We start from the raw sequence: 13,777 nt of genomic DNA, 5'->3' as shown, positions 1-13,777 counted from the left end.
AAACCCCAACAATCAATCAATCAATTTGGTTACATACATGAGGGCGGACGTGGCACGAGGCGAGTGCTACCGAGTACGTGTGTAAGTGATTTGTACGGAATATAATCTTATTTTTCTAAAACATAACGTTTAATATTTCATTAATTATTAATTTGCGGTCTCAAAGCCTGTTAAGGACGTCATTTTTAACATGTGTTTGGCATTTATATTCTCATTTAACACCGAACGATAGCGAGGTGTTAAATGAGAATATAAATGCCAAACCCATGTTAAAATGAGTACAAAACTACCCCAGGAAGGAATTATTTCTTTTCTAATATAACAAATACGGTAATTTTTGTGACAAAAATTTCCCGAGGTGTAGCCAAAATAACGGCTGTACCGTTTAACCTCCCCAGTATGGAAGTTAAGATTAAATTTGTATATTTATGTCATCGTGTGTGTTAAATGTGTACATGTATATGTATGATTAACTTCAATAAGATACTTTTCAGTCGTTGAGTCATCGCGTGAACGTTTTTAAATGTTTTAAAACGTGTTTTGTCTCGAAGCGACAGCGAAAGAAAAGAGACAGTGCGCAGATGCTAAAGGTGTGGTTGTACGGACATATACTGTTTGACCATATGAAGACGTCATATTAAAAATTAGAATTACACACACAAGCCACGCCAAATAAGTCGCGTGCTGCTCGGATAGAAATGTTGTGGTCTCAAAGCCTGTTAAGGACGTCATATTAGAATTCCATTATATACACGCCATATTAACTTAAAGCATAGAACAGACTATTGAAAAGCAAACATGTACCCTTTTACTGAGAAATGAGGCAGACCAATAATTCACAACATGTATATTTAATCGAATATAACAATATTAACTCATCTCAGTTTTATTTTTAAATTGTCTATCAACTGCATTCGGGTGATATAGCTAAGGTTGGAAGCTTTTAAAGGCACATTTCACCTCTACATAAGTGCGTGTTGCATCGATTTCAATCGAAGGGTCAATAAAAACAGTGAATGGGGAAATTAACTGTCTTAAATTTACTTATAATGAATGAGATATTCATGTCTTATATAGAAATTTTGTTAAGGTGGAGGTTTTGCCTAGAGGGAACGGAGCCATTTGACTTTATTCATACTACCCCGCCAAATAGTTATATCGCTTTTGTCCCGACTAAAGGCTTATAAATAAAATTACATTTTTGTCATGTTTTTATTGAATGATAAATGACAAAATGATAAATTGACAATTCTAAATGACAAAAAAAAAAAAAAACCATCAATAACAAACATCAAAATACAGCACCAACAAGATTAAAACGACAAAAGGGAAATGTCAAATTTGGGAATAAAAATTTGATTCACATTCAAATATAAATATTGAATAAACTAACATTTTACTCTTATCAATAGATACAGCACCATTATCATCCGGAACAACTTTGTCGATATGGAACAAGTTCTTCAGGGGCGGGTACAGAACTTTTGAAGGGAAGAGAACCGATCTGAACATTTACAAATGAAGGCAGGTGAGGGGCTCCAGCCAGGCGATCACTTGTTCAATATACAATTCGTGCCAGAAAATTAATAAAATTCCAACAAAAAGTGGGGTTCCAATCATTGGAACGATTAACGGCTATTTCAGAGCCAATCAACTTTGAATGTGGACCGATGATATTTGAATCATTTAACATTCTACATAAACAATACTGTACTGACAGAGTTGCCTTTCCGGGTAAGACCAGTAAAGATTCTTCCGTATGAACCTTAATTTCTATGTTGAGCTCGTTATAGTCGGTTATTGCAAAAACAGAAATACACATTTTTAACATACTACTAAGAGTTATCTTTCTTAAGCCTTTCAAATTACAAAGACAGCTTTGCTTCTGCAACTCTTACATATTCACCGGTTTTTTTTTTTTTAAATATCACTCCGCTGGTAGAAGACGATAGCGAAACATAAGGAACGAAACGATCCGGAACAAGAAAGGCACATTATAAATAACAATATTGATTGCAGTAGCCAACCATTTTGTCTCAATAAACAACCGATGGTCGAATTTCTCGTCCCTGTTGGTACAATGCATTGTGGGATTGGGGAATTCCGCTGTAGGCCTCATATGTCGTTGGGCGTACTTCTGCTCCTTCGAATGATTCAGTTCCATTTTCAAATACACCATTGAACTGGTACCCACTGCCAAAACCATTTTGAACTTTTGACCCTGTGACATCAGTTCCTGTTTCATCATCGTCATATTTTGTGCGTTTGACGTATGTCGTATATGGGTAAGTAACATCACTTGTTGAAACTGGCATGTTAGGAACATACTCTGATGCAAATGTCTGCTCTTGAGCAAAGTCTTCGGGTAGTTTTGTCTCTATTTCGTTCAACTTCCGTTTCCCTGATGGCCTAGATTCTGAACCATCGTAGACGAGTTGCTGTTCGTGTTTCAGCTGCATGATTTCGCGTTCATCTCCGGGATACGTTGGAACTCTAGGTGCGTACTGTGCGTCTGTGTGTACATCGACGTAACCTTGAGGATTTTGAAACATTTGATACTGTTGTTGTGGCACAGTCATCATTGGATAAGCGGGTGGGGGTGTATTTATATCACCATTTCTACAAAAATAAAATGAAAATATTAATCACTTGAATGCTGACCAAGTACACGCCATAATATTTTGTTTTTCATATCAGTTTTGTACGATATGTAAGGATGTTCGTATTTTGGTAGAGGCCCAAAAGGGATATTCAATGCCCCCAATACGATGTGTTTAAAATAAAGATTGCCACTATGTATATTTAATATCTAGATAATGTAGTGTTTGAGGATATTTATTCAATGTAAATCGTCGTTTTACAGTTTTAATGAAACAAATGAATAATTGTTTATATCGAGACTTATTTAGGAGACAGGTTTATATAAGTACTTTCGAAACTTGTTTCTGAATCCTTATTAGAATGTAACTATACTAGTTTGTAGCGTCCATGTAATTATATCAAAAAAATACTGCTTAAACTATATATCCAGGACATTTTCATTATAAATTGACTGCCGAGGACACAGTGATGTTGTCTGAAACCTTGATAATGCCTCGAGTCACAGTTGAGGGCATTATCAATGTTGAAGGTAATACCACTCTGCAAAGGCATTCAAGTTACCGATAATGCCCCTTTTATAAGAAGCAGTTTAGTTCAATGTCGATATGCCCGTTGCCACATCACCATGTTCAATCAATAAAAATAGCTAATTTTTCTCCGATATTAAATTTGACACGTTACCTGTCAAAGCTGTCGCGGAAACCTTTAGCGAACGGATTGTTGTCAATCTTGAGTTGTGTCACCTAAAAAGTAATTTGAACATTTAATACTTGAACAGAAAGCAGATATACAGAACAAATAAACAAATTCATGGTGTTCTTGTTTACTTTGTTGTTTCTGAATAAATAATTGAACAAAATAGTAACATAGAATAGAAGTTTTTTTGTACTAGTTTGTTTTTTTTGTGAAAATACACTACTATAGGTTTGTATATTGGAATCAGTAGAAATCATTTTCTCATGAGTTATGCACTGCATTATTTTAGATTGTACTAAGTAAAGTTCGGGAAAAATTTTCCGCCAAAAAAGTGATTGTTGTGACATTCTTTGGGGTCGTATTTCAGTTGTTCTGTATGTTACGTTAACAAGCCTTGTGCACTTTACGCTTACCCTACCGGTGCACCTGGTCCATGCTCCGAGTTTTTAGTGGAATCCAAGTTGCTCTTTTGCTTTTGTTACTTTGTATGTATGAGTTTAGTTACTTTATGTTCTTTGTTGTGTATGTCGGTTTTCCATGTCTGGTCTTTGTCCCAGGATTATACTCTTTTGATTACCGCTATAACCTTGGTTCCCTTGATTACTCCTTTACACAAGATAGATACATAACATTTTTAAAACTACCTCGCCACAGAAAACACTGACATTTTTTAAATTATACGTACGTCTGTATTTTGATAGGCTGTGACCCCAATGAACTGTGTCTCGGGGAACGCATGCGTCATCAAGTTTTTCTGGCCATTCTGTCCTCCGCCGACTTCAATAACATGAATACGAGGCTGATATTTGTGCATGGAGTTCAAAACAACCTGCAAAAAAATCTCGTTTATCATTTGTTTATACTTTTCTTTAATAACGTTATATGTATGTGGTTTTCCTTTTAAATGTTTTGTAAATTAACTGTTAATTGTATATTTCTGGAGAATTTTGTTTTTCTTTGTTTTATTTCGTTTTCACTTTTGCTTTCTTGTTTTTGATTTGTTCATCATTTTATATCTATTTGTAATGTCGACATTCTTTCTTATGGGCACTGAATAAGACATCTCTTGTAACATTCATCGTATATTTAAACCAAAAACAAAAAAAACAAAAACAAAAACAAAAACAATACAAAATACAAAACAAATATTATTGTGTAACTAAAAAGGTCATTATATACGTTCCAAGTTGTTAAAATTTCAATTTAGAATTCGCTCCTATACTTTATTTGACACATTTCATCTTTTAAAACAATAACTATCATTATGACGTAAAGATTCTTATTTATAACAATACTTACGTGGCCGCCAGAGTTGTTTTTGTTGTTTGTTAGTTTCAGTTTACTAAAGACAATATCTTGTTTCATCCAGTGAGAACCGGAACTCGGGGAATCGGGATGGAGATAAACTTTCCCAGCTGTAAAGAAATGGAATGTGTTAATTAATCAAAGTTGGAAACTTTAACTGAACTGAGTAAGCAGTAAACAAAGTAAGATTCGCTCATGAAATGACTGAGCACTTTTGAAAGGTTTTGCCATCTTTGATGAAAAAAACTACAAGAAGTACCTGCGAGGTACCTTCTCCATGTGGATGAGTGGAAGAGATCTAGAGGATAAAACACAATTCGGATATTCATACATGTGAATCTTACTTCTGTTGGGTAAAATCTGCAATTTGCAGAGGCTGTCTCTGGTCTTTCCGCTCAGGAATTACACCCCCCAACACACACACACACACACACAGTACTAGTGAATGTCAAACGGTTGATATCCGGTAGTAAAAGACTTCTACATTAAATTGAATCCTCAAGAATAAAAAAATGATACTATGTTGGAGTTTGACACATTTATAAGATTTGTGGATTGCACAGTGGATGGACATGTAATTTTAGTAATACTTAAGTTTTATTTTTATTAAATTTCTGGTTATGAATAATTGTGATCAGTAATCAAATATATGCACATGAATTCAAGAACAGGTGCGTGAACTACGTGACAACAATTTAAATAGCCCTAGATACATGTACCTCTGTTATTTCTCATTATTTCCTGGCCATTGTCCAACACAAAACATTTAAGTATAATTAGACCAGGTAATAGGACTACTCGATTAACCACATACAGATTGTCCTTTCATAATTGCTTTAACAACGGTAAACTAATACGTTATCTATTGTTCATCCCGATGCGAATTACGTGGTAGTAGCCACAGTAATTGTTGGCTAATTTGTCCGTTTATAAAAATTGGATAATTCTTATTGAGTGGAATAGGGATCTTTGATCACAAATAAAAAGCTCAATATTAGAAAGAAATAATATAATTGCATCAGATGATTCGCATTGGTGGGTTATTAATTTCAGATGATTGTCGTTGTTATGAAAGGTCCAGGGACTAATTAGGAAATGTTTATTATAACAATTAGATAGGGTTATTGTAACGGTATTGATGCTAGTCGTTAATGTTGTTTAACGCATTCTGCAACGCGATCCGTCACGAAAGCGGGATTAGGGACAAACCTATTTCTGCGAGTGGGGAAATGTAACCAAACGCACCATGATGCCGAATAAGATACGAAGTCTACGTAAAATGTGGTAATGTAAAAGAACTCCCTGCTTCGGGGATCAAATTTCCATATTGATTCATTAAATTGTGGGATTAGTAATTTGAAGTGACAAGAACATCCCATTTGAATGTACAAAGTTGCTTGACTCCGCAAGGAAATTTCCAGCAACGTGATTTTAGACAAGTTTCTATTTATGTACAAGGTTGACAAGGGTCGTATTGACAACAACAATATCAAAAACAATAATAATAATAATAATAAAAGAAAATTGATGATATTGGCATTTTATATTCATACGTTTCAAATTTATTTTTACACTGTATACATGGTACTTGTCTTAACTGATATTTAAATAGACAAAACCTTCTAAACTGAACTTTATAATGTGTCCATAACAATTTGTCTCAGTCAAACACTGATAAAATGTGCATTAGACTCAAATTTACCAAATGTATTTTGAAAACCACAAAAAGCAATTTATTTACTGGTTAAGACATGTTCAATGATTTTTTTTCGACGGAACTATTTATCGTCGATAAAAAAATGCGCTAAGCTTTAAAGATTTATCTGGACTATGATTAAAACAAAGTTTATCGCACTCGATTATTTTTAAAGTAATTAGAATCGAAATTCCTCTTGACACATGTAGAATTGAAACTGTTTTTCGCAACTATAAGTTCAGAATTTATTCGCATGTACAATGTATGATCTTTTCTTTATAGATACGAGCAGATGGTTTGTCAGTTATAGTTAAAAGTCAATACGTATGTACAAGATTGAAATTGCATTTTTTTATTCATTTTTTAATATTATTTTAATAAATAAATGTTTATACCACATATGAAGGTATGTCAGAAGTTCAGTTAAGATATAAATGTGACAGTTCATCCGGATTTCCTCGCGTTGTAAAATATTTGCAATGTTCAAATGCAGAATAATTGTGTACGAAAGCAATTTAGTATTTGAATCGTACCACTGAATAAATGTGACAGTTCATCCGGATTTCCTCGCGTTGTAAAATATTTGTAATGTTCAGATGCAGAATAATTGTGTACGAAAGCAATTTAGTATTTGAATCGTACTACTGAATAGATGTACTTATCACTTTAACGGAATGCTCAAGTATTTGAATTTAATTGGTTGAACCAACTCTTGAAATAACAACTTTGCAACCTCCGCCGTGAAAACAAATCTTTTCTTGATATACTGTAGTAAACTGATGGTAGTCTCTATCCCCCAAACACACAAACACACATACATTTCGCTCTTCATGTGTATCTCACATTTTCCATCTTTCATGAATCAAACATAGTTTAGATGGGTGGCCATCAGCACTTTTTGCAGTTTTATTTTCCATTATCTGGCAAATGGACGGACATGACAATTATTAAATATCCGACCGCCGTTAGAAATGTACGCTTTCTTACTAGCCCAGCAAAGTTTAAATTGACAGTGGGTACCTGGTCTTTCTTTTAAGTAAAATGTTATTGTACAAGTAGAATGTAGAATGTATTCAAATTTTACATTGAGACATACTTGGAGAAAAGGATTTTTTTTTTAAATTGTACGTGGGAACCTTTTGCAACATTATTTCTCACAATAACTGGACATTAGAAATGTAACCGCTTTTGAAATTACAACCAGGCGCGGATCCAAGGACTGGTGTACCGGGCGTACGCCCCCCTCTAAACTCAAATCCTGGATCCGCCCCTTACGACTTACTTTGAGGTAAAGGTTCTGCTTGCCCGCATGGAACCCATTTCCCGCCCTGGAATTTCCAGTGATGAGGATCTGCTAGAACCATGTCAACGAAGACATTGTACTGTTTGTGAGGGTCAAGGCCGGTCAAACTAAATTGTAACGTCGGGAACATGCGTCTGAAAATAAAAAAATATAAAGTAAGATTACTCAAAATTCTCCTCACCAATATTTGTTGTTTTTTTTTAATGTTTTGTGTTTTGTTTTTTTTTTTTTTTTGTAGTTGCGATTTTTTTTAAATGTGAATTATTATAACAATTTAAATTTTGTTTTTAATCAAAAGCTTTGTATTAAAATTATTCAAATCAAAATTGTTACTTTTTAGTAAAAAAGATAAATAGATTTTAAATATATACTTATTTGCCATCCATTTTCAATTAGAGCTATGATATTATTTATTCTCTTTCATATTTCTAGTACAGTCTACTATAAAAAAAAAATCCTTGCAAACTATATTTTTAAACAAATTATAGCTTGAATTTAAAGGTAACTTCTGCCATTTGTTAACTTTATTTCTGAAGTACAAGATCACTTTGTACAGATAAAACAGTAGCCTTCCAAAGTAGAAATCCAAACAGAGAAACCTATATTGATGATAATATGTTTTCACACTTTTTTTTTCAAGAACATTGTGTCCCCCTCCCTTAACTGCGTTGTCATATCAATTAACAGCCTTGCACGTAATAATGACACTATCAAACAGAGATTTAGAACATTACAATGGAAAACTCTAACAGAAAGCTAGTAAAATCACTACTATACACACGCTCATTATGACAATAATATATACATTTTAAAATAAACAATTAACGTGTTTTAATAGGGTCTTCTTAATCCCTTCTTAAGACAGAAACGACATCAGTTGAATCAAAATGTTTGGTCAGTGATAATATGAGTAGAAAGAATGTACAATCCCCGCCTGGAAAAGTTCATTTGTTTGACCAAAGAATTATGATTTAATGGGAGCTTCTGTACGAATAAAATGTTTCACAAATATCTATCAAAATATGGGATAAAAATCAATTTCAGTGTGCATAAATTTAAGGTTATAATTTTGCCCCCCCCCCCCAAAAAAAAAAAAAAAAACAAAAAACAAAACAAAAAAAACTAAAACAACATTAAATTAAAAATGATTGAAGACCGGCAAATGGAATATTTTATTAGCCAATATTTACCTATGAGACATGCACTCTGCATAAAATAATTGTTTTTTTTTTTTTTTCATTTGAAAACAAAATTACCTTAAGATTCAATCAAATTTGCATTCATAAAACTTGACTGTCCACATTATTTCCTACGATAAAACATCATATCTATATATAAAGATTTTGCAAAAAAAAGGATTGTCATAAGAAATAAAAATCGTCGGAATTCATCTTTCATCGGAATTAAGTACAAATCTCTTCCGCCTCCGAAGAAAAAAGCTATATCTAAGATCAGAACAAAATCACATGACATTAATCATGAATACGGACTTTTGAAAAGAATTTTATGCGGAGTTAGTGTTTCGAGTTATCCACTCTCATCTTTAAAGCGGATTAAATTATCCGATTTTATTTTCTACAATAACCGGGAGAAAGACGTGTATGAAATGCGACTTGTACAACAAAAAAGGTCTTCAATCGAGAATGATAGACGTAAAAACAATTTAAATAAATGAAAGGGCCCGCATAATATAATAGTTGTAAATAAGGATTATCGTTAAAAATGATTTAAAATAAATCTTGTAGATACAAAGTAAAAAGCAATGAAAGGATTTTGTAATTTCAATATCATAATGTTTATATATGTATTTAAATACTAAAAGGCGGTTCCTTTTATGATTAACGGGTTCTTCTATATTGCTATTATTTAATTTTAAATCACTTTAAATGTACATGTACGGATTATCTATTTATTCATTATTATTTTTTTTTATTAAATTTGATTTTTGGGGGGAGACAAATATTTTAAATCAGATCCTTCTGAACGTAAATATTTCGATTTTGAAGATGGAAAAAAAATACATGTATCTTCATCCTATCAAATCAATCTGACCCGAACATGCATTTATATACAATACATATACATGTGTAAATATTTTATGATATATGTGGAAATTATATACATTTACGTGGTGAAAAAATTAATTTTGCTCCCCTTCTCAATATCAAAAGATCTTCCCCTAATGAGTTCTCCACATTGCGTTAGTTCTGCAGAAGTTGTGGTTTCTATTTTTTTCTCTCTATTTTAAAACATTTGAAGAGAGAATGGACTTTTATATGCTCCTCATATTTGAATTGATAAGTGTTGTTGATGTAAGATTACAATCTTGAGGTACTAAGAAATAAAAATTATTTTTTTATAACGGTAGTACTGTCTTAGAAAAGTTTGTAAATGCTGCTTTTAACTTCACGTACGCATTTTTGTTTTAAAAATAAATTATTTGTTGACGAAATATCGCCGTTACATGTAAGATTTTATTACACTCTTGATTTGGTCCTTCAAATGACTTATATTTTTTTTCTTTTAATAGTTTACAAATAATAATAATAACAGTGATTTTCCAACCCTCATTTGGGGACTGAATTTGGGACCCATTCCTAAAGAGAAATATGCTTCAAATTTCCAAAATTTCACCAGTGAAATTTCCAACTGCAACAATGCAATATTGTCTCAAGATTTGTATGCGATTAAATTAGATAATCTTCAGATGTATAGAACCTGTCTCAACTTTACTGTTTGTTGTCCAGTGGTGACATTATTGACTTCAATACAGTGGAAATAGTTAGAAACCGTTTTTACTGTATAAAAATTATTGTTCTCGTGTATATAAATTATTTCCCAAAGTTGGAATTTTCACGCTTTTTTCCGAGTAGCAAGAGCCCCTGCCTGTAGGAAAATAAGTGAGTAATATTCTGAAATAGATTTTCGCCTCTACATGTATTTTAATATACTTTTAATGGACATGTACTCATTTGTAAAAAAATATTATCTCTTATCAATTAATAACTTTAAAAGTTGCAGGTGTGTGTGTGCAATAAATTCTGGAAAATTTAGAAAAGTTTTAAAACGCTGTCGATAGTATATTAAGATTTTCCAGTGCATCTTGGAATAATTTAAAAATATAAATAATGCGCCTAGACAGAAAATCAAAACATACTTTCTGTTAAATTCGAAATGCAATTCATGCTCATGTTTTTTATGTGTGATTTTGAGAATATTAGTTTAAAATACTTCTTTATATTATACAATATAAGTGCTAACTCAAAAATTTGTTTTGTTTTAGGAAACGAAAACGTATTGAAACTTCCTTACAATGCCCTCATATAAAAGTTCATTTGATAAAGAAATTTAATGGAAACGCGAAGAGTAAATAAGATTACAAATAAAGATAGAAAAATGCCAAAAAAAAAATGCTATTAGAAAGCAATAATTGGAGCTACAGTACATCAAATGGTACTCTTAAAAAATAATATGAATCCGTACTTACCTCCCTTGTTTGGTAATGATCATTTCTGTCGTGTGCTGATGAAACTTCAACCAAAGTTCCCTGTTGCATAAATACACACAAACTTGTCTTTGTGGTGGGATCTGTTGCTGTTGAGGTGATAGACACGGGGCATTTTGTACAGGCATGGCGGTGCACTGTTGTGTAGGGGAGGGATGCTCGAAATTCTGTTGTGGCGGATAATAAGAGGCGGGTTCGTATCTCGCATACGAATACTGCTGGTGCATTTGGTCCTGTTGTTGCGGGTACGCTTCCGGGTATTCGTTAACTGTTTTATGCATGAGATCAACGTTTGCTGGGTGAAGTGAAATAAAACTTGGTCCCTCACTTGCTCCAGGGGATGAATATCCACCATCTGAACTTGCCCTATCATCACTAAATTCTTCAGATGCCTTTTCTGGAGAAATTTGAACGAATCCGCCGGGTCGTCTGTCTTGTTTTGCCCCTTCAACTGAAACTTCCGCGGAATTGTAATCACAGTAGTAGCTCTGTTGATTTCTGTCTGGGAACTGCTCATTCATACACGAAACCAGTCCATTGCTGTTTTGAAAAGTATTAGTCGTTCCGGCTCTTTCGTTAAAATGCGAAAAATTCGCCGAATTGTCTATTTCACAGTTTAAATCACTTGTCTGCTGCATACTTATTGAGTTTGTTGACAAATTTTATAATTTGACAATAAGGTCTATCGCATTATAGCAAAAGTGTGAAACAATGTATAGCACCTCTGTTTCAGTGAGAAGTCTTCAGAAACAAATTAGCAGCACTTATAAACTGTTTTACTTTCGCACAAAGACACGGTACTGATTGGTAACAAAAATTCGTAGTAAACACGCAATTTCACAAAAATTTAAATTTTCTATGTGAAAATTTAAAATTGTACCTATATCTATGTGTAATGCTGAGTATTACAATACACGATCACAATAGATAATAAAAAGTGACCACAAGTATTAATTATAAAACATAGTTCACTAATGAAACTCGCGTTCCCATTGGTCAGTCTACTTTGATTGACAATGGCTGAGCTCTGGCAGGTGAAAGGCCAAAGGTGTGAACAACGACCATTGAACAATCATGGACGTCAGCGTGGCCCGTTTAGTCATCTTTTGGTCAGTTAATTAGTGAAGTGATTGACCAATTTTTAAAAAAAAATCTACCATAATTGATATTTGACATCCTTAAACATAGTTTTGTCATTTCTAATTGAACAATTCGAATTTGTCACATTTTTTATGAAGAGCTTGGGCTCCGAGTACTTGCCAAAGCTCTTCTACTGAAAATTTGGTTGAAAATATGTACTAAGTTATTAGTTTGAATGTCTTTCTAAATAATAATAATGATATTAATAATTCAAACACAAAATTGTTAAAAGCTGATTACAAATGTATAATAACAAATAAGCAAAAACATCGTTTATTTTTCGGAATTTGTTGATATATATATATAAACAACTGAGTCATTTCAGTCTTAATACTCATGCAGTATTATATAATATCCTTTTTTTTTTCAAATAATTTTTTGAGGGAAGTAAGCCTTCCCCGGCGACACATAAGTTAAGGGGAGCATATACTCCTAAAATTATGACAAAATTAGTTAATTTGAATAAAACCTTTTTTTTTCTATTCTCCCAAAATCTCCCAAATGTCCTGGTCTTTATTTTTATTTACGCCACACATAACCCGAAATCCTAGATCCATCCCTGAAGTATATAATTTGTACTTTTCTATTGCGAGATTCAATGGGTTTCTTGTGCAAAAAAATATGGACGAAAAGTTGATAAATTTTTATACCCCAAAATGAACGATTTTATATTAACAAAAATCTTCCCAAGAAAAGAAGAGCCGCCCCTCCGTATCCATCTTGGAGGTGCCCTTTCTACACAAACCAACGTGCAAAGGAGTATAGCATTATTTTTTTTAAACTGCGGGACACGTCGGTTCAGATCTTCAAATATTATTTGAAATTTCGTGTTTTATTCTAGAAAAAAAGACCCCAATGACCATATACCCATATATTCTTTTTAGAATTTGAAATGCTATTTCAAATTAACGGTGGATCCAGAAATTAATTTGAAACGAGGATTCAGAGGTTCCTGAAAAGGGGGGGAGTTTGGAACTTTTTTATTAATTTGTTGGGTTGATTATGTTTGTGCTTTATTGGTTGTTGTTATTATTTGTGTGCTTGTATATTTTTGTTTATTTTCATTTGTTTCAGTTTAAATTTCAGTTGCTGTTGTAGTTGTTGTTTTTTAGTTTTATTTTATCGGGGGGTGGGGGGTCGTTTGGTTGTTTTCAGTTTTTCTTTGAAGATCTTATTTTTCCAAATGAAAAGAAATGTTGTTTATTATTCATTTATTGGTCAATGTAGCTACGTTCATCTGGTCTTCATTAAAACGAAACAAAGATATTCTAAACGAGCAACGGTTTTCGAGTAAGTTAATCAGAATTTGCTCTCGAACTCCCTTTCCTCACATTTAAGATTGGCATTTACTTCAACTTTAACTAAAAAGAGCGTAGGTGAGATATCGGCAACATGCTGGCTTCGCGCAGATGGTTCAAGGAAAATAACAAAAAACAAAAAAAACAATCGTCATTCTTCAGCAAATCACGTTGCATGTATCCAAATTCTAGCATGTCCAAATTGGATAACATTGTACGTCCTTTGATCATAA

At 32.9% G+C, this 13,777-nt stretch overlaps 1 protein-coding gene across 1 annotated transcript; it reads right to left on the bottom strand.

The window, feature by feature from the left end:
- Positions 1-1,074: 1,074 nt before the first annotated feature.
- Positions 1,075-11,744, bottom strand: LOC148598172 (uncharacterized). Its single transcript, XM_088561310.1, has 6 exons — positions 11,089-11,744; positions 7,581-7,735; positions 4,597-4,712; positions 3,983-4,126; positions 3,283-3,344; positions 1,075-2,619 (listed from the first exon to the last, which is right to left on the bottom strand). Exons 1-6 carry the CDS (start codon positions 11,742-11,744, stop codon positions 2,037-2,039), a joined length of 1,716 nt encoding a protein of 571 aa, XP_088417436.1. The 3' UTR covers positions 1,075-2,036.
- Between the last annotated feature and the right edge of the window lie 2,033 nt (positions 11,745-13,777).

This window comes from Perna viridis, chromosome 14, assembly GCF_037379345.1.
Source record: "Perna viridis isolate PV_CMFRI_1.1 ecotype Kerala chromosome 14, ASM3737934v1, whole genome shotgun sequence".
NCBI lineage: Eukaryota > Metazoa > Mollusca > Bivalvia > Mytilida > Mytilidae > Perna > Perna viridis.
The sequence above is the reverse complement of the archived record's forward strand: the minus strand, read 5'-3'. Positions and strand labels throughout refer to the sequence as shown.

Excerpts from the sequence above, each read along its gene's own strand:
- LOC148598172 (XM_088561310.1), bottom strand. The coding sequence starts at position 11,744 with ATGCAGCAGACAAGTGATTTAAACTGTGAAATAGACAATTCGGCGAAT. Across the intron at positions 3,345-3,982 it reads CAGCCTATCAAAATACAGAC|GTGACACAACTCAAGATTGA; the intron begins GTACGTATAATT and ends ATTACTTTTTAG. Across the intron at positions 2,620-3,282 it reads TTCCGCGACAGCTTTGACAG|AAATGGTGATATAAATACAC; the intron begins GTAACGTGTCAA and ends TTATTTTTGTAG.